This window comes from Polyodon spathula, chromosome 2 (genome assembly GCF_017654505.1).
Source record: "Polyodon spathula isolate WHYD16114869_AA chromosome 2, ASM1765450v1, whole genome shotgun sequence".
Classification (NCBI taxonomy): Eukaryota; Metazoa; Chordata; class Actinopteri; order Acipenseriformes; family Polyodontidae; genus Polyodon; species Polyodon spathula.
Window position 1 is genome coordinate 85,606,836 of NC_054535.1, and position 26,766 is coordinate 85,633,601.

The 26,766-nt window shown below is 38.5% G+C and overlaps 1 protein-coding gene across 3 annotated transcripts in view; it reads right to left on the minus strand.

The window, feature by feature from the left end:
* LOC121302724 (COMM domain-containing protein 10-like) overlaps positions 1–26,766 on the minus strand; it is an 87,483-nt gene that overhangs the window by 55,382 nt on the left and 5,335 nt on the right. For all 3 annotated transcript variants that reach the window (XM_041232851.1, XM_041232842.1, XM_041232833.1), the window contains exons 3-5: positions 24,962–25,072; positions 22,325–22,480; positions 21,043–21,153 (exon numbers count right to left, since the gene is read on the minus strand). In XM_041232851.1, coding sequence (XP_041088785.1) covers positions 21,043–21,153; positions 22,325–22,480; positions 24,962–25,072 — 378 coding nt within the window. The remainder of the gene's footprint in view (positions 1–21,042; positions 21,154–22,324; positions 22,481–24,961; positions 25,073–26,766) is intronic.

The following is a 26,766-nucleotide window of genomic DNA, read 5'->3' on the forward strand; positions in this document are numbered from 1 at the left end:
TTGTCAGCACACAGGTTCTAGAGGCACACTGTGCCATGATCAAAAGAAATTCCTGAAGACCTCCAGAAAAAAATGTTGTTGATGCCTATTAGTCTGGAAAGGGTTACAAAGTCATTCCTAAGGCTCTGGGGCTCCACCAAACCACAATCAGAGCCATACTGTCCAAATGGAAAAAGTTTGGGAATCTACCCAGAAGTGGCCGTCCTGCCAATATCTCTCCAAGAGCAAGGCGTAAAATCGTCCAGGAAGTCACAAAGAACCCTAGAACAACATCCAGGGATCTGCAGGCCTCTCTCGCCTCAGCTAAGGTCAGTGTTCATGACTCCACCATCAGAAAGGCACGGGGCAAAAATGGGTTTCATGGCAGAGTAGCATGGTGGAAACCACTGCTCACTAAGAAGAACATGAATGCTCGACTCAAGTTTGCCAAAAAGCACCTGGATGATCCTCAAGAGTTCTGGAACAATGTTGTATGGACAGATGAGTCAAAAGTAGAACGTTCTGGCCAACATGGGTCCCGTTATGTCTGGTGAAAACCAAACACTGCATTCCACAGTAAGAACCTTGTACCAACAGTCAAGCACGGTGGTGGTAGTGTCATGATTTAGGGATGCTTTGCTGCATCAGGACCTGAACAACTTCCCATCATTGAAGGAACCATGAATTCTGCTCTGTATCAGAGAATTCTACAGGAGAATGTCAAGCAATCCGTCCGTGAGCTGAAGCTGAAGCGCAGCTGAGTCATGCAGCAAGACAAAGATCTGAAACACACAAGCAAGTCTAAATCAGAATGTTTGATGAACAAGAAATTTCAAGTTTTGGAACGGCCTTGTCAAAGCCCAGACATAAACTCCATTGAGATGTTGTGGCAGGACCTGAAACGAACAGTTTATGCTGGAAAACCCACAAATGTCACTACATATATATATATATATATATATATATATATATATATATATATATATATATATATATATATATATATAGGATTAAGTAGGATTCAATTAGATTCAAGTTAGGTTTTAAAAATATGATGAACAATAGTGCAAATTCCTGAATTTGATGGTGGAGAAATAAAAAGGAGATTATATCCTAGGAGTCAACAGGGCAGCACATGAACACGACTTGCCCGAGTTTCTTTGGTATTCAAATTTTGAGGGGATGGGAGTATTGTGGATGTGGTTTATGTACTTGACATCAGATCATACACTGGACTACATCTCAAACAACATTAATTAATTACTACTTTTACGTTCTTTGTAACAGGGTCAAGGTCAAAAGGCTCTACAGTCATCAAGACAAAAGCTAGAAAAACATGAGCCCTATGTTTTGCATAAACAACAGTCATACCAATCACTTTATCCTGACAATACTGAAAGAGAGTTCATAGTGTATTCGCACAATGTTTTTTATGTAATCAGCTTAACCACACACGCATGCTGGGAAGTTGATATTTACTGATCGAAATTGCATGCAACTCATAAGATGAATGTTGTTCTTGGTTTTTTAATTTTTTTAATTTAACTTATCAGGAATATTTACATTTTTCATTGGATGGGTACACAACAAATCAATTAACAATCTGAATCCAAGTTTTAAATGCATTTAAATTAATTAATAAATAAAAAAAGAGTGAAAATCTTTTCTCTATTGCAGGCTCTATTGTCTGGTTGCTGATCATGACCAGAGTAAGGCTTCCCATGCTAAAGACTGTAAACCTTATGACTTGCACAGCTAATCCAGTTCTGCAAAGAGCATTCTTTATCCCTGTGGTAGATGCCCGATAAAGCTAACATTGATTTAGAACCTTGAAACTCACTTAAAACATCAACAAAAATTCAGGCTGCCTAAGCAATCCAAAATGTAGTGTAAAAACACATAAAGAAATGATCTGCACACTAAAACATGCTATTACTGCTCTGCAGAGGTCATTACCTAGCTCGGGACATTTAACTAGCATGGTCCACTGAGGTGTTGCAGTCACATGACTCCAGCAGGCTACACCGCTATACTGGTGGTCAAAACAACCATGACGGCTAATGCAAAAACAGAATCTTCTGCCCAAACATGTAATGTATTTGCAACCACAGAGCACACCTCTCACCTCAGTCATAGGATTAGAAAGATATAATGATAGGTGCCAGAAACTACCATGGAACACAGCAATAAACAAATTTATTTTTTCCTTTTAATTAGAGTATCATAACTTTGTATCATGACTTTGGATGGGGATTAAAAAAGGTAATAATAATAATAATTTTGTCCTACAAAGCAGCAGTAACTGGAATCTGTAGATTTTCTGTTCCTGTAAAATTAACTTCAGTGAGTGACAGCTAAACGGTTAAGCTAAGAGACAGCATTCTCAATATGTTAAGGTAGGTGCATAACGATGTCTGTTCAGTTTTCAAATAGCCTAAAATTACATGTAGATGCATGCAGTTTACACTATGGTACATTTAAACATTACAAACTGATGGTTCTGTAATTTCATATTGAAGTTCAGTAAAATAATGAATGTAGCATAATGTATTCTGTTAACAGTACAATAATATTTTATGTAAGGACTGAGAATCACCAACCTGCCTAAGTGTAATCTCTGTTAACTTTAACTGTATAAATATTTCAGAAAAATCAGTTATATAATTAAGTGTGTTACACTTAATAACAATAATAATACTACTACGACTACTAATAATAATACTAATACAACTACTACTACTACTACTAATAATAATAATAATAATAATAAATGTAAGACCGTAACTAACTACCAATACATTGCTGATACTAACCTTTTATGAAGTGCTCACTACACAAACGTGTGTACTGAGTTGGAGTCCAGTTTGTCTTCTTCGACTTTAGGTTAGCAGGTTCTGTTTTTTGCTGCACTGTTAATGGCTGAAATCCACTTTGCCTTCCTGCCTGGCTCAGCAGACAGGAGGACAAAGTTGTTCTGCTCTACTGTTGGTGCACCCAACAGCACAATACCCACCTGGCATTGGAAAAACGAAAGTATAATGACTGCTCTTAGTTAAATTGTTATTGCCCGCCACTGCTTTTTGATCGTGCTGTGATGACATCATGTAAAAAACTCAATTGTCTACATGAGGTTGTCCTAGAGTGCAAATTACATCTACAACTGAAACAACGTATCTTAAGCAGAAAAGGGGAAAAAAGAATATTTGATATAGGACTTAAAGCTCAACTCTCAAACTAGTTCTAATGAACTATGCTTATAGGATTGTAAATTAGTAATAAGGCATTCTTTTGATCAACTTATATCTTGCTGGGATAAGCCATCCCAGGATTAGAGAATTTTACTGAACTGGGAATCTCCCTACATTTTTTAGGGGAAACACCAGGATAACCATAGACAGGTGATTGAAGCAATCCTGGATAATTCCCCAATAATCAATACAATGATTATTATACTGTAACTGGCCCAATTTACCAGTTATTATTAAAAACTGCCCAATGTAAATGAACATCATTTAGTGGACTGTCTAAAGCAAACTGGAAGCGAAGAACTTATTCACAGTCAGCTGAAAACACTAGAAATGGGTATTTATTTCAGAGATGGAATATTACTTACGGTATATTGTGCGTGCATACAGGATGTACAACACTCAGTCAGCACTGATGCCTGACAAGGGTAAGCTTCAGTGATCCTAAGATAAAATTCCTATAATGCTTTTTTTTAAACACATTTTCTGAATACTCGTTGGAGGTTCAATGCAAACAGGAGTTTCTAGCTCTGATTGCAAAAACCCAGATGACAGGCAGACACCACCATGGCTCAACAAGAAACTAAAACCAGATAACCTTCCATTAGATGCCTGACAGAAAGCAGAAAGCTGTGTTTGACATGAAGTTTATAGTCAGATTCATTTTTAAAGTACTTTATGTAGTTTTTTCTTTTTTTTCCCCCAAAGTAGCTCAGAAACTATTTTGGATCTGTTTTACTGCTTAACGTTTCCTCAAAAACATGTTTTCATTGTTAGTTGTAGTGAAGGTAATTCAACACAGGGTAAAACTTTTTTTTTTTTTTTGTAAAGCTTACTGCTATCATATTTGTCTCTCACAAGTCACTGAATTTGGTTAAACAGTTTTATAGTATCTGTACAAGTTTTTAGGTGAAATGTATAATTTATTTATTGCATTTGCTTATGGGAAATTGTGTTCTTTCTTTTAAAAAATGGTCTGTTTAAAATGCATATTTAGTTACCTTTTCAAAGTTTTGCTTTTTTCCATTTATTTATTTATTTATTTTTAAAGATAGATACTCTCTGAATGTTCTATCGGCAACTGTGTGGTAGTGCCTGGGAATGGAGTTTCCTGATTGGTGGATGAAAGTTCTTTCTTTGTTACATACATGAATCAAATAAAGTTGAGCGAATCCAAAATAATTGAAGAGAGAGTAAATTGAAAATGCAGTAACAACCCTCCTCCCTCCTCAACTCCTCCCTCTATCTTCTCTGATGACTTTGCCTCTTTCTTCTCCTCTAAAATCTCTGATATCTACAAACTCTTTAACACCTCTCCCTCCCCCCATCCCCTCCCGCTTCAACCCCAACACCCTCCGTCTCCCCTACTAACTCACCCTCCCTCTCTCCCCTCTCAGACGTTGACCTATCCTCCCTCCTCCAGGGCCACAAACCCACCACGTGTGCCCTGGACCCCCTCCCCACTCACATCTTTCAAGCTGCTGTTCCTGCTCTACTCCCCTTCATCTCCTCCCTTCTCAACAACTCTCTCCATTCTGGCCTCTTTCCCTCTAACTTAAAACAAGCCTCTATCACCCCCATCAAAAAACCTACCCTCCACCTCACCTCCTTCCAGAACTACCATCCTGTCTCCCTCTTCCCTTCCTCTCTAAAACCCTAGAGTGGACAGTACACCACCAGCTCTCTGCTTTCCTGTCTAACCACTCTCTGCTCGACCCTCTCCAATCTGGTTTCTGCTCTGCTCACTCCACTGAAACTGTTCTCCTGTCTGTTACTAACCTGCTAAACACTGCCCATGCTGCCTCTCTCACCTCTGTCCTAATTCTCCTCGATCTCTGCTGCCTTTGACACTGTCGATCACTCTATTATCCTATCCTCTCTCACTGACCTGAGAATCTCCAGCACTGCTCTGACCTGGTTCTCCTCCTACGTCTCCGACCACACCTACCAGGTAACCTGGCGCAGCATAACCTCCACACTTCACCCTCTCTCAACAGGAGTCCCCCAGGGATCAGTCTTGGGTCGTCTCCTATTCTCTCTCTTCACCCGCTACCTTGGCCCCCTAATCGCATCCTATGGTTTCTCATACAATTTCTATGCTGATGATGCTCAGATCTTCCGCTCCTTACCTCCTCGGACCCCACCATCGCCACCTGTATCTTTGCTTGTCTTTCTGCTATCTCCTCCTGTATGTACTCGCATAACCTCAAACTCAACCTCTCTAAATCTGACCTCCTTTTCTTCCCCTCCTCTGATCTCTCTATCTCCATTCCTCTGGAATCTACCATGATCTCCCCCTCCTCCTCCTCAGCCAAGAACCTTGGAGTAACCCTGGAACCCTGTCTCTCCTACTCCCAGCACATCTCCACTCTAGCATGCACCTGCCAATTTTTCCTGAGCAATATATGAAGAATCCAACCCTTCCTCACCAACTACTCCACGCAACTCCTCGTCCAGGCCCTGCAACTCCCTCCTGGCCGGCCTCCCTGCATCCGTCACCTGTCCACTGCAGCTCATCCAGAACTCCACTGTTCGCCTGTTCTCTCAAGCTACTCCACTGCTTCGCTCACTCCACTGGCTCCCGATCACCGCTCACATCCAGTTCAAGACTCTTGTACTCGCCTATGAATGCCTTGACCAGACTGCACCCAGCTATATCCAGACCCTCATCTCGCACTACATCCCCACTCGACCTCTCCACTCCGCCTGCAGCAGAAGACTGGCTGCAACTCAGCTACACCCCTGCCTCCACAGCCAGCACCTTCTCCACCCTCGCCCCACAGTGGTAGAATGACCTTCCTACGGGTGTCAGGATTGCCCAGTCCCTGACCACCTTCCAGCGCCTCCTCGAGACATACCTCTTCAGACAACACCTGTAAAACTCAACTTTTCCCTTCTGGACAATATAGCACTCTGCCTTTAATGCACGTTAACTTGAACTTATCTGCTCCCTATATTACTGTATTTAATCCTGAACTTAAAACCAATCTGTAGTATTTTGTTTTTCACTTGCACTCTTATCGAACCCTGATGTAGCTATCAACACTATTATCTGCTCTTGAACTGCCCTGATATCAAATCGTACTGTGTTTTGTATTTACTCTTATTAGGGCTGAAGTCAATGTATTTTATATCTTGCTATTAATTGTACTGTAATTCTTGATATGTATTTTTGTATACAACTAAGTCGCCCTGGATAAAGGCGTGTACTAAAAAATTAATTTAATTAAATAAATAATAATAATAATAATAATGCAGTACTTTAGCAGCACAAATCTGTAACATTGGACCCTGTGTTCTTAATCATTCAATTTAGCTGAATTCTGTTTTAGATCACCACTGCGTGAGTATTGTAGATTCAAAAGCCTTCTTGGAAATGCAATAAATAGATATGATTATTTTCCTAATTATAGTGTGAAAATCAATATCCTCTTGCTACCTTAATACAGAATACAGTAAAATACATAAAGCATTGCTTAGGCACCTGGGACTGCAGTAGGATATAAGGCATGAAAGAACTATAAAAAACTAAAAACAAAAAAAATACACACACAAAAAATACAAGAGCTGTAGGAACAATCTTGAAGAACACAAATCGACGGTTTATTGGGATGATTATTTCTCGCCTCTGTCAGCCTGGGCCATGTTAATGTGGGTTTTTATGTCCCCGCCTACCCGGACGTCAATCAATCGGGGATGAGGCAAGGTTACCGCTTCCCTAAACGCACGCACACACACACACACAGGGTCCGTAGACCGGTCCTGCAACAGTATAAATCCTGGGTCGTTACAATATATACAGTATAATAGAAACTGCTATTCCACCAGTTACACCACTTGTATTTAAATTGTATATTTTTTTATAATAAATGTTGTAAACTGTAAATAAATAACACAGAATCAAAGGACGTTTATACACACTTGTATTGTTTCGTACTTGTTTTGTAACATTAACAGACAAGTTTGTTTTTACTTTTAGAAAGAAAAATACAGTGCAAGCACAGGAGTTTAAATATGGTAATGTAAACAACAATAAAACCCAACGTTTGTGAGTCAGATTGCATTGTGGGGGAAATGGGAGCCACGACCTTCCTGTGTTATAACCGATTCCGCACTATAATGGGTCGTGTTATAACAGGGTATAAATGTGATTTTTTTTTGTGATGGGAGGTTCATACAATTGGTCCTCGTGTGTACCTATTTTTAAAAAGGGAATAAGGTGTTCTGAGGGCCTAATTTTACTGTATTTTGTTGTATGTAGCACATTAAATAATTCAAATAGACCCCAGTGGAGTAAACATCAAAAACTGTTACTACACTTTATTACTCTGTACAATTTTAGCTATTCTACAAAATCAGTTATTTTCGTCTACTAAATTTCTGTTAAATGGCACATGAAAGTAAAAAATATTTTCCCCATTATAAACTATCTATCGGATACAGTTACTAATTCAACTTATTTGCTGTGTATTTTCTCAAGCCTTTTATGACCCAAACTGAAAAAATATGGAACAATTGTTTTAGCAAAGAAACTAATTTCAATAAAAATATAACATTTCTGTCTTCATTTCAAAATATAAAACCCTTCAGACACAGCAAAAGACCAGAACAAAGATTTGTCTCCAGGCACTATCAACTTGGCCAATTTGAGCTTTCCGAACCATCTAAAACACCTATGCAACATCCAAGGGATCCATTTTTAACCACAATACATTGCTGACATTTACTGCTTGACCCTGCCTTGTTGTTTATGTTGATATAGATGTATAATAATTTACATTTATAACTCAAGAAAATGGCTTTAGTGTGGTAACTTTAATTATTGCCAAGACACCCTAGTTGATCTTTCTGGTATGCAGACACTACAGCCACCGAGAGTGAAAGCGTCTCTTCTATTTTACAGTGTGCCTGTGGGAAACAGGCACCCAGCCGTCCAAATACTCACAGCTGAGCTCCAACTTCTCAACTCAATACAAACAACTAATTCAGTGCTTTTACACTGCGTTAAACGAGCATAGTGACGAATCATGCATACATTAATAGTCTGATATGCAAAGAATCTCACAGTATTGCTCCAAATATAATCATAATCAGCCGTGAGACGCAATACGTCTTAAGCAATTGTCCTAGGTCTTTCAGTATGCATAACTGTCAAGGCAACTGCCGTCTGATGACTGTTGTTATACATCAAGAAAGTGAAAAGATAAGGACAACTCAGGATTAACACCTTGCCACTTTCAATATAAGTGATCTGCCTACCCCTCAATGTCTTTTGAAGTTGCAGGCAGCAACCCGCTATAAAGTCTTCTGACAACCTATGACTCAACCACCAATTACAACTAACAACAGCTCCACAGTGCAGGCTAATGGTTTCTCATGGTCTTTTGATAATGTGACTGTAAACAGCTGTCATTTCCAAGACACTTTTCTTTTCTTGCAGCAGTTTCTAAGGGTGGGGCGGGGGGTGGTAAAGGTTACATTTAACTAGACATTCAGCAACTTTATTATCAAACAAACGCCCACTTTCACACGGTTTCTAATACAAACTTTTCTGTCTGTACACTGGTTGAAAATCCAGTTTCGCAAAGATATCATACTTCTTTGTTAACCTGGATGGACTCGCTGTTTCTTGTGAAATAAACACAAATTATGTCAGGATATGCTTTGATTAACCCATTAAGTACCAAATTATTATTACTATTTTTAAATCAGAACACAATGTGATGTGTAATGTAAGACATTACATTTAAACTTAACTTTTGCAGTTAACAAAAATTTGAGTAAGTCATCAAAACAATATATTTAAAGTGAAAATTTAAATAACACGTTTCGGCATAACTTGACTATATGATCAATGCAATAAAGGATACCCACAAAAATACCAAAAAAAAATTAATTCCCAAATGAATACAAACACATCAAACTGTTTAACTATTTTTCAAAAGACTGAAAGTACATGGTAACATTAAATTGCTAACACGTTTCCTCCACCTTCCAAATATTTGTTTTGTAAGATTACCAGACACTAATGCCCTACATTTAGTATGGTCTATTCAAGTATCAAAGATAATCAGTAGCCAATGCTGTAACATTTAAAGCTAGAAATGCAAAGCCTGCTTTTAATAGATCTTAATGGGAACCAGGAGCTGACAAATTCAACAGCAAGATAAGAAATACATAAGAAATAAAGCAAGCGGAGAGTGGCCTTTCTGTTTGGGGCTCCGAATAGGTTTATTTTAAAATATACTTAAACTATATATTCCAACTGGTTTTTATACCTTTTTGTATTTTTCAAAGCTAAAATAAAATAACATTAAAACATCATTTTTCAGTGTGCTTTCAATGCAAGTTAAACAATGTGGGAAATATATCAGGTGTATAATGGGAGGGTGACCTTGGTAGTAGATTTGAATATAACAGTGTCAGCATCATAGTGTCAGCATTTTTCTTTCTATGAAACATTGTTCATATTTACAAAAGAACACACAATAATACTGTGCGTACTGTATGATATTTCAAAAGCTCCGGGCAACATCAAACCTCCTTTTTTTCACAAGCGTAACTGCTTTTCTTACATTCAGATTACATCTCAGATAGATCATACATAATTAAACCTAAAGAAAAAGTAAGCGAAACTATATAAGACTATATAAGATGTTACAATGACGCAACTACACTTCAGAGTAGTACAAGAACTGTTTATTTAATTAACCTCATTATTTTTTAACACAGTTTGTGAGTGGGGATGTAATGTCATCCTTTTACTCATTGGTCCCAGAATCTTACTTTTCCCTTCAGTCTTGGATCAAAAAACTGCATTTACCTAAATTAGTTCCTCTAGAGTTTCTAGACTATCAGGAAGGCTGCTGTAATCATAAACAGTTAATGTGGTGGAAATATTTACAAACCCGACTTCAGGTTACACTATATCCTTACTACACATGTATACTGCAATACCAGTGCAAAATGTAAACATCTAATTCACAGTTTAAAAGAAAAAAAACAACACTACAACACCCCTCAATTTCTGTTCTTGAATGTATTAACAAAACAGAGATTACTTGAACAGGTTTAGCATTGCTGTTTACTGTTTTGTATGTATTCCTGCATAAGAGTCTAATAACCTTTCCCTTAAATAAACAATAACAACAAACTTATTACAATCACTGTAAAATGTTAGCGAAAATGTTACTAGTTTTTTTGTGCAACGCTTCTTAGAAACAGATTTTATTCTGCCTTTTCTTCAGCAGGAGGGTATTATAATGCTTCACATAACAACATTAAACTTAATCTCAGATCAGAAGAGTTTACGCAGTTCAGGCCTATTCATTATCGTAAACAGTGCCTCCAGTTTGCTAACATGAAAGCAACCTTGTATGAACCACTTTGGTGATACATCATCTACAGTCTCTGTTTCCTAAGTCACAAGCGGGTGAAAGCTTCAGTAATCTGTCAAGATGTCATGGAAGAGTTATTCTTTACAACGCAGCCAAGAGTACAGGGAAAACTCTACAAGACACACAATGATCCCCAGAGAAACCAAAGATTCCCCTTAAAACTATACTCCCTAAAGACAAATAATAAATGTCTGAAAGATCAAAAACGTTTTTTTCTTTCTAAGTGGTGTGCTTTTTTTTTTTATCATCCTGAAAGACTACACATGGCAAGCTAATTGATATGGGGATGGCAATGAATCCACTGTACAGATAATTGTGTAAGACACCTTTGTTGACCAGAATGCAATATTTTTCTTTTAATAGTCTGCAAATGAATCTTTACTCTACATTTCATTTTTCTTGTGACAGTCACACTGCATGTTAGTGTTTTATTTTTTTTTTTCCCCCTGGCCCCCTGTATCTTTCTACCTAGGTTATGGAGCTTTTATAAATATTTCACTAATGCAGGGTTTTCCCCATTTTGTTGTCCAAGCTTTGTATAGTACTGTACATTAACTGTTATTATTTAGCTATGTCTGTTCTCCATCAGTAATAGTGAAAATTCTGATTGATTATTTTTCGAGCCTTGCATAGTGTACCAGTCTAGCTAACAGCAATCTAAGATCCAAGTCATGTGGAAGAGTATACAAATGACTTTGCACAAGTTAAAATCTGTCAAACTGCAAACCGCTAAAATTCACTAAGCTTAAAACACCCATGAGCACTCACACTCTACACCTGTTGGTGTTGTTTAGCAGGAGTGATGGCAACATTGGCAAAGATTGGATGTAAACCCTGATTAGACTCCTTTCAGATCTTCAGAGGGTGACAAACAAGCTAATTGCTGCTCAAAGTGGAGTTAGGTATCATTTTTATATTTTGTATCTCTGTGATGATAATAAATGAGTTCACAGCCTACTATGTAATTCAAAGGCACTCTGTTGGGAAAATACATTATACATCATCTTGCTTTAAAGGTGAGCCTTTGAAGTCGTTTTACGAGCAAGAAACAAACAATAATCTCACTTCATGAAACTGAGAAAACAGACAGATCAAGACTGGAGGTAGGAACTCAAAAAGCTTTCATCTTATTCTGCAACTTTCCTTTTTTTGTTCTATTTATTCACTAGAATGCAACAAGCTTGTGGTAACATGTTCGCAATCAAGGCAATTATGTTAAGAGTTAAATGCAGGAGCATTACAAAACAATCCCCATTATATTTTAGCCCTGGAACTGTATTTGACATAAATGAGGCTACAGGGGGATTCTGAAGTTCAACCCATAGTATAAGCACTTATCCAGCTTGCAATTAAGTTACACATTAAAACTGAGGCTGCAACAGCGACAACACATATAAACATTTGCTCCCCGTAGCATTCAGATACTGAAATGGATGCAAAAAATGTAATTATTTTGGCAATCTAAATCAGAAGAAATGGAGCGGAGAGGCTTACAAGTACGGATTATCTACTGATTCCTAATATGTCACTGTTGACTTCAATCTGCGGCTGACAGCAGAGAGATCCATTATTTTCTGATTGAAAACATTTACAGTAGGTCAGAATAAGTGACTCACACAGTTTGTGCACTTTTTTAATGATGTAATACAGATGTGATTATATTAGGTGGCCAGATAGTATGTTAACAACAGCTGCCCAGGTAATGGTAACAGAAAATTACAATTACAAGCTGTGGCAGAGCAAAGCTCTGCCCTTTAAATTGGCAGGGATGGGGTTAATTTCCCCTGCCTGCCTGGGTTTATTATGTTCAGGTGGCTGGGGTTGATTAGTTGATTAGGTTGATTAACGATCAATCAGTGCCCAGCCACCTGACATAAAAGGAGGCCTCTGCTTCTCATTTAAAAAGAGGGAGCTGAGGAAGCAGGTTGGTGTTTGTGGTTTTTTGTATTTGTGAATCCAGTGAAGGCATTGCCCAGCCTGGAAACCTTAATTTTGCAAGTTTTGTTTTTGTATTGCTTTATTTGTGTTTAAATCCCTTTATTTTGCCCTTGTGCACGTTTATTTTGTGTTTATTTATAATAAAAGTATATTTGTTTGAACTGCAGTCTGTCTCTGGGCCTCTATCCACTCGCCAGCCTGCCACACAAGCATACAGAAAAATATTTTACAATCTATGTATTATTGTAGTTACTTTACATTAAATGCAATGAAAGGGTTTTACATTTATAACTTTTTTTTTTAAAGAAACATATATTGAATAAAATATTAACATTACACATACATTAACATCTTAGGAGACATGTACAAAGATTTTTACTCCAGGCATCTTCCTAGTGTCAGTCTCATTGTTGGTTTTATGGAGTTCAAACAAGTAGCTTTTACAATTAATCTTTACAGTTCTGCTTCACTCATTATCAGAGACCATGACACTTTGAACTGCATCAATTTAATGATCTGCAGTTTAATATATTATGTTAATTTTGAAAGAAGTCAGTTCACAGCTACCAAATCCCTGGTGTTTAAGGGTGACTGGATTGTCATGATAAAATACAAGCTTAGAAATACCTTTAACTTCAACAATAATGTAAAACAAGCCCAACTTTTACAGACCTGTTAATGAAAGGCTGGAGTGGCTTAACCTGTATTCAGTCACTAGTTCTTTGAGCAAGGGGCACATCCAGCATAATAACTTCAGGCTGTATTTTCCCTGAAGGGTTGTACTTATATTTAAGATAATAGCCTTTACTCATTAGTGTAAAAGCCTGTAAAGACAACACAATGGTACCATAAATCATAGCTGTTGTATAAAGCCAATTTCTACATAAGAGAGATGGAAAGCAAAACAAGTGTATAAACATATAATATATAACAAGTACTTCTTTGTGCAGTGGTACTTGACTACCAGATTCTGCCGAGCCAACACCCCTGAAAGTAACGTTTTCACAATTAATTAGCATTTTTTAATAACCATGCATAAATAATGCCTGAGGGGAAGACTCGCAGATGAAGACTCAGACGACGAAGACGTGGAGTTCCGTGGTTTCAGTCTGATTGATTACGCTTTCCTGTTGTTACACTACAATGCATATTTTACCTTAATGACAACTTTACCCCCCACGGGCGTTGACTGGGCAGAATCCGGTAATAATTAACATGCCATGTGTTGGTGTTACTATACCTTCAGTTGCCTACTTTGTTTGATATTGACAATTTTCTACAACTTTTTATTTGATATTGACAATTTTCTACAACTTGGTAGGATTGATATACTTTATCTACAGAAATCTCAACACCCATTATTCAGCCAAGAGAATAATTAAATCTTGCACAATTTTATGAGCCAAGAACAAGCGGTCTTATGTTCCAGTTTTTCCATCGCCTAATGTCAAGCGCTCTCATCCTTTTCAATGTTGTCAGCATTTTGTACTTAACGCAAAAAAAAGGACTCAGACCTTGACAGACAAAACAATTCTCACTGGAACAATCAAGGTTAGAGGAATAATCCCTACCCCATCAAAAACACACAGTTTGGTTCCCGGTAGTCTGACCCTGCAATGACTGCAGTTATTAAGAATGGAACCTCACAAAAGTGTATTATAAAAATGCATTTTAAATGCAGCCAATTGATAGACCTGGCAAAAATAACTGGATCTTTCCTTGAAGGAAAAAAAAAAAAACTCACACTACTGTAATGATTTACAAGCCTAAATGTGGAAATAGCTGTCAGTTAATGTATAAACCATGTAAACTTTGTCTGGTTTCCATGAACCTTGATGTAAAAACAAGCCTGCATGCCCTATGCTGAAGCTCAGATGTTGAAACCTGCTGTATGACACACTCCCTCTCTGTTTCAGTCCAGCTAAGATTGTAATAAAACGTATGTCTCCTAAGGATCATAAGGAGACCATTATTTGTACCAATATCAAGTTCTGACAGAGAGCATTTGTGGTTTTCTACACATTTATAAGTATTCTTTTGTTAAAACTGTGGTATTGTCTAAATTCAAACACCTGTTTTACATTTTGCTTATAGGATATTACATTCGGCAAATCACATCAAAACTACAGGTTTACAACAGGTCAGTAGAAGAAAAGTGTGGTTTCTTACCCTTAGTCAATATATTTGATAATTGAAAAAATACTGTACCTCAAACTCAATTACAGTAAATTGCTATTCCCCTGGTAGAGGCAGAATTGGAATCTTTTTTTTTTTGCAACCTCTATTTTTGCTGAACACATCTGCTTGAGATCAAATAGTCACTGTTCTTGACATTTTTAAATGCACAAAACAAAATTAGCTAATGACAAGAAATTATATTTAAAAAAAAATACAGGAGTAAGATTGAATCTTGTTTTACAGTTCAACTGCAGTTATCTGCAAAATGAGTAGTTGGAATAGCGCAGCAGTCACCTCTCTCCTTTGCTATTTATTCATTGTGCCCAGTTAAACAAGTCACCTTTTGTAAGTAACTAGGGGTGTTGTGTGACGCACTATCATTATGGATTCTGAAACTGAACAGTGAGATTAGGTCAAAAATATGTATTGGCTGGTTTCACAGATCCTAATTAGCTCTACTCTTTGACTACTGTAACAGAGTGAGGTTACATATGTGGGTAGTCACTGAATAACACTGAGGCAGACACAGATCACTGGGTGTTGACATGGCACACAGGCGCAGATTTAATAACACAAGTGCTGACACTAGGGTACCAGCAATGGTAGCCCTAGTGTCACATTTAATAAAGAAAAGAAAGCAAAAATAAACAAAGCTAAAATTAAAAATCTATAAAGTTGTCCATGAACCTAAATTAGGCAAGATTTACAAAAGACATTTGCCTAAACAGCTACTTGGACAAGCTGGAGGGGCACATCTTATACTTACTCAGAATCTGTACTTAAATGCAGGTTGGCAATTTGTCAGAAGCAACATATTCCCAAATAGGGGAATATACATCCAGTCACTATAGGGTCATTCTAGCTCAGGTGGACCAAATTCTCAGGAGGTGGTAGTTCTTCTTGTTGTGGTTATAATGGAGAAAGGGATTCGAGAGTGCATGTGTTATGAATGCAAAAGAACAGATGTGTAACTCAAGGTGATAAAAACACCTGTTTTAATGGACTTTGACCCAATGTTTCTCCACGTGAGGATTGACTAAAATTAGTGCAGTTTTAAAGCTTGTATAATTAAAAAAAAATTGGCACAAGTCACTGCAATTCAATGCAGTTCACCCATATGCCAATGAGTAGAGTGCAAATAACTGACGGACAGAAAGACTGTCAGACAAAAGGTGAAACAGAGACAGTGATCGGGCCAATTTCTGTTATCTGTTTTCACAGATGCACAACATTTGGGAGGGTTTTGATTCTAGACAGACTTTTAAACTTCGGATTTGAGTTTCCTAAAATAAACGTCTGTCTGTTACCAGCCAGTTGAACTCTATTGAACTCTACTGCTTTCTGAAGCTCTCTGGAGAACAGAAACAGAATCTTGCTGGAATGGTTGCATTTCAAATCAATAAACATAAAACATTTTTTTTTTTATGATGCAGTTTGTTTCCTTCAGTTTTGCTGAAGTAGTGACTCTCATGCCTTGTAACCTCATAGCTAGCTACCTTGCAAGTTTTTCTGTGTACTTCATGAAGATCATTAATGCCATTGATTAGATTCTGTAGCTTCAGGGAACTCACTGGCTATAGTCCCATACAGTCCCATTTTTATATTAAGCTGGGTTGCTTTTGTTGTTGTTGTTTGTTTTTTATGAGTTTATTCATTTAAATCAATTGAAGAACTTGTCTTTGTGACTTGTACAGACTGCTGAATATGCCTTTTTTAAGTATTACACACCTTAAACACTGGTATTATATTCAGATTTATTTCATTTTTCTTCAAATTACCAGCTTATATCTGATGCATTTATTAAACTGGCATCTACTGAACATAGACAGGCAGATGAATTTGCAGCCTCAAATAGCTGGAAAGCATTAGAAATGAACCACTTTAATTTCTGCTGACATTTTTTGTCATAAAATGTATTTGCTACTGACTGACACTACTTTTAACTTGGATGTGTTTTATTATTTTGTCAATTTTATTAAAATAGTTTGTGTGGGTTTTTGCTTCTTCACACATAGTATATGTGAAGATACATTTTGCATTCGTTTTTTTAATAGAAAGATATTATTTCAATGCCAGCATACTTGAAATATCTCAAACTGAAGAATGTACATTTCTTTTGAATCACAAAACACTGCCTACAAGAAAAATAGCAGTGCAATGTTGAGAATATTTTAAAGGGTGGTTTGAAATGCACATGAACACAAACATGTCACTCCACCTCTCTTTCAATTAACTGCCAATACTGTCAGAAAAACAGATTTTAGTTTCAGTGCATTACAAGAAAAACACTGGTGAAGGAAAAAGCTGCAGTAGGAAATTGTTGAAAAAGTCACTATTAATTCAGAATTAGATTTTAAAAAAACTGGCCCTTTTTATTATTAAATTAGCTTTTCACATAGACAAGGCAGTAATACTGTTGCAAAGGCAAATGGTTCTCTGAATATTTTCATCACTTTAGGCTTCTCATTTATTTATTTTCTTATTACTGTGCTGAAGCATATCCAATCTTAAAAACTTTATAATGGATTAACATGCAGAACGTATTTCAACTCAGTCCTCAATCTAAGTAGCAATCATTAGCAACTTGTTTATTAGCAACTTCTTCATAAATATGCATTAGGTATAGCTAATGTACTAGGTGTACTAGTTTAGGTGTAGTAACACTGCCACCAGCTGTACAGTTGCACAATTACAATAGCAAGCAATGTCCTTTTTACCAACACATGCACACCAGTGTTGGTTCTCAGCAGGGAATATATCAGCAGGCCTAAATTAAGTACTTTTGTTAGTAGGTAAATTAAATGTGCCTATGGGAAAAAAAAAGTTTTCTATGTAATTGGCCAGACCATGCTAGAGACAACATAAATGCCCTAATAACCACACTGAAACACAGCATGCAAAATACAAGCTACAATCATGGTTCACTAAAATGTGCATTGGGCTGCATGATAACCTTTCACAGATTACCTTAAAAACTGATTTGCATTTTTCATTGAATGCAATAGTTTTGTAAAAAAAAAAAAAAAAATGGAAGGGGGGGAAATAGCTAAAGTAACAAAGTAACACCTAACATTATTTTTTAGTTAGTTCTGAAGATTAAATTTCTGAAATTATATTTGCTTCTATTGCCCAACCATTAAGCAAATAAATCTACCCTTACTCCAAAAACACAACCCAATCCCTTCCCAGAACTGCCATTCACTGCACCTCTTTCACAACAGTGTTAACCACCAACACCAGCATTACCCAGCTACTCACTCATCCCACTGTAAAACAGTCTTGCACATGTTGCACCTACTATAATGACGAAGGTCCTAATCTGAAGCATGAGTAGTGTATGAAATCCTGATCTTTGGATGAGCTGTAATCGAGATCCTACCTACTTTACAAATGCTAAAAATCATACACCATTTTCTTGACACCTATGCCCTTGCCAGTTTCCTTAAAAAAAACTTGGGCCATGGTTTATTTGGCAAACAACTCAATAAGCAACCAATGGAACATTTATAGAGCTACAAAGCTATAAAGATAACGTTTTCTGTTTCAAGCTTATTTAAAACTGTTGTTGACTGAAGTCCATCCTGCTAATGCTGACACAACCTAGCCTTAAAGTTCCCTTTCAATTTGAAGATGACCATTACCCAATACTTTTGGGATATGCCTGCCACAGGTCAGGAATTTATTGAGCATTTTCTGTGAGACATGCCGAAACGTCCCTCTGGGGAGTGAGGTCCTTGGTCCTGCCTCCCGAGGGAACAGCCACTGAACGAAGCTCACTTCCTCTTTTGCTTCTCACATCAGGTAAGTAAGGTAGGTATAAAAATCTTTCCAGTTCCTGTAATTGAGTCTGTGTGAAACAGCTCTCACTCGAGTTGTTCTGGAATTCTCCTGCAATATTTACATCAGAAACTCAACATGAGCTAAAACGCTGCTCAACTGCACTTTGTTTGAAATATTTTTGTTTTTGTTTTCAACGGCCTGCATTGCTTGCCAATTGTAGTTTGCTTTCTAACTCTGCAGCATCTGCTGTTGTGTGTGTTTTGCATTTGTTATTGCAGCTAAAAAAAAAAAAGAGAGATGTGTTATTTCAGCCTCCCACATGCGCAAAGGTGTAACGATGGGGGGGTGATCCACAGCTGTGAGGTGACGACAGACACATCCAACTCAGGCTGGGATGCAGTCTGGGCAGCCAGAGGAGTTTGCAGGTCCTGGATGGGCCGCTACACATCCCTGCATATAAATGCGCTGGAGCTGCGAGCAGTTCACCATGCTCTCCAGCATTTTCTTCCCGTGCTCCAAGGGAGACATGTCCTTGTCCGGATGGACAACATGTCCCCGGGGTTGCATCACATAGCCTTCCAGCTACTAACCTAGGCACAATGGAACCTGTTAACCCTCCAGGCTGTTCACCTTCGTGGAGTGGTGAATTGAGCGGCGGACCTCCTCTCAAGGGAGAGTCCTCACCCATTAGAATGGTGACTCCACCCTCAAGTGGTACAGAGCATATGGGAACACTTCGGGAAGGCCAGGATCAATCTGTGTGCCACAGCAGAGACGACTCACTGCCCCCTATGGTTCTCCCTCCATCACTGCGGCGGTCCACTAGGCATCAACGCCCTAGCCCATGAGTGACCAAGGACATTACATATTCCCACCAATACCGTTGCTCTCGGCCTTCTTAGAGAAGGTCCAGAGAGAGAAGGCAACAGTTCTCCTGGTGGCCCCCAGCTGGCCCAGGAGAATCTGGTTTTCGAACCTTTGCCAGTTACTGCAAGGCCAGCCCTGGGAGATCCCGCTACACCTGGATCTCCTCAGTCTGGCGAGAGGCACTCTCTGGCACTTAGATCCAGGCAGACTCCAACTATGGGTCTGTCCGCCTTAGTTCTCTCAGACGCAGTCGTTAGTACACTGCAGAAAAATAGGGCCTCTTCCACAAGGTAGTTGTACGTGTACAAATGGAGGTATTTTTAGGATTGGTCTGACCAGGACTCATGTCTTTCCCAATTTCCCGGTGACCTGTTTTCTCAAGGGTGTTTGGCAGTTACGTACTCCAAGTGGAGTCTAGATGTGGTTTTGGAGGCTCTCACTGAGGCCCCATTTGAGCCTATGCATTCCATAAAGTTGAAGTATCTCTCTATGAAGTCAGCCTTCTTGTTAGCCATCACCTCAGCTAACAGGGTCAGTGAGCTACAAGCTCTGTCGGTGCACAGTTCCTGTATTCGTGTTTGGGACGATGGAAGCAGGGTGTCTGTACGAATGAACCCACCTTTCTTCCCTCTGATGGTCACGGTTTTCCACTTAAATCAGTCAGTGGAATTAAAGGCTTTCCACCAACCCCCACCCCAATTTTCCTCGGAGGAGGACTGTAGATTAAACTCCCTCTGCCCGGTTCGGGCATTGAGAAGCTATGCTAGCAGAACGATAGCTCTGCCTCAGTCTGACCAGCTCTTCATCTGTTATGGTGTAAGGACCCTGGGTCAGGCCCTCTCAAAGCAGCGGTGGTCTCACACAGTTTCGACTGCGTATACTAATGCCGGCCTACCCCCACTTGGGCCGGTGGCGGTGCACTCTACCCGAGGAGTGGCTATGTCATGGTCCCTCTTTAGAGGAACCTCATTGGCCGATATATGTACTGCGGCTAGCTGGGCTGCTCCGCATACTTTTATATCAGGTTCTAGCAACTTAATTTGGTAGATCTCTCTATGCCTTCTTTAGGCACAAGGGTCCTGAGGTTGCACGCTCGCACCACAAGCACTAGTTTTTGCGGCTTCGGTATACTTTTTCCAAAATATTGGTTGGTGGTCGTTTTCGAATTGAAAGGGAACGTTAGGTTACGGATTTAACAGTGGTTCCCTAAAAGAGAAGACGACCACCAAATCTTGCAAGGTCGCATCGGTCAATTTCGTGGGTTCGATACAAAACAGGAAGTGAGCTCCGTGGAGTGACTGTTTGTTCCCTCGGGAGGTGGGACTGAGGACATCACTCCCCAGAGGGGTCTATCGGAAACTCTGACATAAAATGCTCGGAAATACCTGACCTGTGCAGGCATATCCCAAAAGTATTGGTTGGTGGTCATCTTCTCTTTCAGGGAACCAGGGTTACAGCCGTAACCTAACGTTATGAAGAAGCTCTAGAAGGAGATATAAATGACTCTTAATGAACACATGTTCCTAGTGTGGATCACTGTGCCTTCAAAACCGTGCACATTTACTTTGTATACTTAAATTCTAGCATAAGTTTATGGAAACCACACAGGATATACCTAAAAATGTAAATTCTAAATGGTCTCACTGGTAGATGTTTACCTCTGAATCTTCACTGCCGACCCCAAGCTCTAAAACAGCACGGGGTGACTTCATTTTGGCTTGTGTGGATTGTGCCATTTGTAGGCTAAGCTGCCATCCAGCGCTCTCGAGCTTAAAACAAAAGAAACAGTGCTAAACAGAACAAAGAATGTATATATTCATAAAAGAAAAACATTTTAATTGAATGTCCTTAAATAATAATACTTCCCCTGCCATGCTGTAAATCTAAAATAAGAACGATTGCTGTTAAAAAAGACGAAAAACTAGTCATCTTAAACTGCATGTACTGTCTACAGAACAATACAGAGCATTGAATATGAAAAGAATAAAAAACACCACCAGCATAGAGAAATCCCATTAAAATGTACCATCAAACATTTCACCATGACCGCCCCCCCAAACACACACACAAACGAGTCTCAGTATAAACAGCTGACAAAACCTTAGCAGCTGACAATGTTCAAAAGCAAATCCCAATCCTCAAAACATTTCATTCTATCTAATTAAAACCTTGAAAACATCCACCTCCTCAGCCCTTTGTTCTCTTTCTGCCTTTCCCTTATTTGTTCTTCCTCTGCTTTTTAATCAAACAATTTTTCTCATCCTTTTTTATCCCAGCAACTGTAATACAACTTGCTGTGAACATCCTTTAGCAGAGGTTGTTGGTAGTATCAGAATGGGGCTATATGGAGGGATCGGGCTGTCCTGTGTGTATTTCACTTTGTCATGATACAGGTAAATGTTATTTTTTACAGCTGTGGTGTTGTCCCCGTTCCCCCCAAGAGCCCCCCTCAATAACATCCCACCCTGTCAGTTGGACCCATGGCTTTATTGCCCAATGAAACAATCTGTATTTACATAGCTGACAGCATAGCTGAACACAGCAGGCTTTCAGAAGATTAAAATGCACATTTTCATCAACTTATTACTGTTTTTTTTTTAACTACAGAACTATAGAAGGTGATGGTTTGGATAGACAGTAATTAATGAAGCCAGGGTAATGAGTAAGGACTTTTCTATTAGACACATAATGGCCCATGGGTACACTACCTAATTTATAATCCCACAGCCTGGCTGAACACTTAAAAATGACTGCTGCACTGTCGAGAGGTCTTTTTTTTGTTTTACTAAATTAACTGTATAAATACTAGTATAAAAAATAAATCCATAATATTATGTGCTTTAAATACATTTTGCATACCGCTGCTATTATAATATTAGCTATTCTATTGCACATTGTACTATTATAACACATTTGCATTTAATATAATTTTATTATTACCTTCTTTGGCACAAACACACTCTGTCTGAATTTCTCAATAGTTTCTTGGCCAGTAGTGGCCCATGCCTGGGCAAAGGCCTCTGCTTTCTCAGGGTTAAGGTGAACATTTTCTAACTGTTGCTGGAGAGAAGCTGGCTTTACATTGTGGTAGATGGCCTGCAGAGATAAAAAGATACATCAAATACCTTAAAATACTGCGATGGTTTATCCTACTACAGCACACCGGTGAACCAGGACGAAGCAAATCCAGGCACAACAGTTGTGTATAGCTTGCTCATTACAACTTCTTGAAATGGGTTTGAATAGTACAGTAGGTTATTGACAAATTAGGAGAATCAAAGCATCACCTTTAATATATAGGGCTGATTACAAAGCCAGTTGCCTGCTTTGCGCTGCTGCAGTGGGAAAAAAATGTACCCCAGAGCCTGAAACTTGGCAGGAGGCGGTACCACTTCAAAAGATGGGCCACACACTTCTAGGATTACCACCGTGGTCATAAAGGTTGTTGTTGTAGCTAATATGTATTAGTGGTGCTGAGTGAACTGATTAATATGAGACCCTTTTGTGTCAATCAGGGTTCCTTCATGAAGTAGTTGTCTACTGTTTGACAGTGTTGTGGTAAGAGTAGGAGGCGTGGGAATACCGAGTATGAAGCCAAGCTCTCTAAGCGTTAGGCATTCATCATCTTCACATCAAAAAGTCACATGACCATAATATGGCCGGCATCTTCACAGGTCAATGTGAAGAGCCGTGTTGGGTTGTGTAACAGGGAGGGATCTGTGCTGACTCTGCTGGCATGTTCACGGGCTGCAGGAAGAGGGCGGCAGTCGCCCAACAGCCGCCTGTGAGTCATGGAGCAGTGCAGCACCTTTTATTTGTAGTTTTATTACTGTTTTATTTTCCCTTGTTCTTTTCGCCTTCTGTTTTCATTATTATTTCTTTGAGCACCTGCGAGTGCCTTTGCGGTTCGTGTACCAACTGTGGTATTTCCGTGGTGCTGTCTATCATCGTTGATAGGCAGCCCACGGTCAACAGTGCCCTCTGCCGGAGAGAAAAAAAAGAACCGGTCTAAAATAAAACTGGGCACCTGTGTGGTGTTTCCCAAATACACCTGTCTGTCTCCTGGTCAGTGAATTACCCACACCCCTTCCACAGGTTGTTAAAGCAAACTTTCCAGAACACTGAAAATATGAAGTCACAGTCTAAAGTGGTTTATGAGATATTAGCAGTTGAAACCGCAGTGGCTGCTGCTTAGTAAAACCAGTACTTTAAATCTGTCTGTTGATGGAACCATGCTTGAGTTCAGATCTAAGATGAAAAATTTGGGTGTGATTTTCAATCCTGGGTTAACTTTTGAATCGCATGTGCTGAGTACTGTCAAGGTTTCTTTTTTTCACCTCAGAAATATTGTCAGACTTCGTGCCATGCTTTCTCTACCTGCAGCTGAAAAACTGGTTCATGCTTTTGTTTTCTCCAGGATCGATTACTGTAATGCCTTGCTCGCTGGGGTGTCTAATAGCATCCTCACTAAAATTTGATTTGTTCAAAATTCTGCAACCTCCTGTCTTGGAGGCCTTGCACTGGCTGCCTATCAGGTTTAGAATTGATTTTAAAATTTTAATGCTGACATATACAGCTCTTCATGGGCTAGCTCCGACCTATCTGTCAGATCTCTGTTATTTTTTTACACTCCCACTCGCAACCTCCGCTCTGCTGATCTCAGACTGCTGTGTGTCCTTTGAGTGTTTTTAAAGTTAATATAAAGACTTACTTTTTTAGAAAGGTGTTTTTCTGATTGTTCTGATTGTTTTATTTCCTTGTGTTTCTTTTATGCATAATCTGTTTATTTATTGCAGTACTATTAATTGTGAAGCGCTCTGAGATGACTGCTTTTAAGGGTGCTATACAAAATAAAGTTGGATTTATTGGATATATATATATAGAGGATGTACCATGAATTAAAGAGTTGTGATTGCATTGTTTAAATGTTCCACTTCGGTTTAAAAGTCCAAAAGATACATGGAGTCCACATCTTAATGATCATTCTACATAGCGGTGAGTATAAATACCATCACTGAGTAAATAAATAAAACCGGGTCCTCCCTGATGTTTTAAATACCTACACTTTCAGAGACAAAACTCACATTACAAAGACTCCCATACACTACACAGTTAGAGCTGGCAGCCTTCATAGCAAACATTTCCATTACAATCATCTAAACAGCAGTGCTATTAGGAGCCCCAGCTGTTTAGACCCTTAAATAGACATTTAATGTACAGTGTAATTATTCCGAATGGCATACTAGAACAGAAAGATTGTCTGACAGACACAGAATGGAGGATAAACACTGATGCATAAATAAATAAACAGATAGTCCCACATTATGTGTAGTTTATTGTGAGAAATGAACAGAAGTCATGGGGAATCTGAGCAGTTGAGAAGTTAAATTCTTATAACGGTAGCAAGAAAACAGAATAAGATCCAGCAGCTTTTTAAAGTGTTTGGCTTAACAGGGAGAAAGGAGCCCATCTGCTGATCTTCAGTTCTCCTGATCAGCAGTGAGGTAACATTCAAACTGAATAGAAAAAAACAGGGGTTAAAAATTAACTAGAATCTACAGATGGTAAAAATGTTACCTGTTCTAGAATAAACGACACAGTTTCTAGGATTAGTTGAAGATCTTGCTTTTCCAGTGAGAAAGCAGACTGTAGTTTCTCCTCTTCCTCCTCACTAAAGGAACGTTCTGCCTGCAATATGAAGTGTTAGTGTAAGTTGCATGCACAATTATTATCAACAATACAATATTAACTGCATAAAATGCTTTTTTAAATTTTTCTAGAATAAAAAAACTGGGATGTAAAGTACACATATAATGTATTGTTCTGACATTAGGCCAAATAAAGTAAAAAAAAAACGATTAACAATCCGTGCAGCATAGCCATATACTGTACAACAGTGGTGGCCAATACGTGGATCATGATTCAATAGTGGATCTCAAGAGATTTTGATCTGAAATCTGAACAAGAATCAACACATAAGAATAGCATAATTTTAACAGGGTTGATTGCATATTTATAATATATAATTCCTGACAATGAATACATACAAAGAACATTAATTCCAAACAATAGATGCTGCAAATTTGCTTTTTTTGTATTTTTGTATTTACTGCATCATGTAAAGCGCTTTGTGATGGTGATCCACTATGAATTGCGCTATATAAAATAAAGATTGATTGATTGATTATAACTGTACTCTTGCTTCCATAACTCAGTAACCTGAGCAAAAAGCTTCCTCAACACGTTGGTTCGTAGTGTACAATTGTGAGTTTGTGTTTGGTGGTTTCAATGGATCTCTTTGTGGTGTGAGTTACAAAAGATGGGGGAGAGCCTTCTGTGCCTTATGAGGAAAGGGTGAAGTGCAAGTCACAGGAAATGTAGTATTTTAAAATTCATGACTAAGTCGATGCACTCAATCGTCAAGTATATATATATATATATATATATATATATATATATATATATATATATATATATATATAGTAATATGGCAGGGAGGGGGTTAAAAGCTTCCCTGCCTCAAAACATGTGAGAATACACATTGGTGTGTGGGTCTTAATTGAATTAGATTTGTGTTAATTGTTTTATTATTCATTATCCCCTGCACCTGGTGTTAATTGTAAATTAGAGCCAGGTGCTGAGTATTTAAAGCAAGCAGGCAGTGTCCTCAGGGCTGCTGGTGTGTGAGGAGTCTGGTTGATGGTGATTTCAACAGGGGGAAAAAAAAAAAGGTACTGTGATGAAGCCTTTTTGGTGTGTTTTTGTTTCATTAATTTGCGTTACATGTAAACGGCTTAGCTGTCCTGCGTATTAGTTAGGTTCCTGTGTATGTTAGTTAGTGCTCTAGTAAAAGCTAGGTGTTTTTGTTTGTTTATTTTTGTATTTATTAAAAATAGCGCGTAAGTAAACTTCCATTTGTGTGTCCTGGGTCCTGCTTGAAAGGGGCAAAGAACTGTGGAGAGTTGCAATTTTACCCCTATATATACAATAGTGCTTACAGAAAGTCTACACCCCCTTTCACAATGTTTACCTTTTGTTGTCTTATAGTGTGGAGAATGTATATATATATCCTACCCCACAACTTCCAAGTGAAATATTCTAGAAATTTGTAGAAAATTAATTCAAAATAAAAACTGAAATAGCTTGGTTGGATGAGTGTCCACTCTCCTTGTAATAGCAATCCTAAATTAGCTCAGGTGTAACCAATCGCCTTCAAAATCACATACCAAGTTAAGCGGCCTCCACCTGTGTTAAATTATAGTGATTCACATGATTTCAGGATCAATTCAGCAGTTCCTGTAGGGTATTGCATTTCAAAGCAAAGACTCAACCAACTTTGGGACAAAATGTTGTTGAAAGGCACAGATCAGGGGATGGGTATA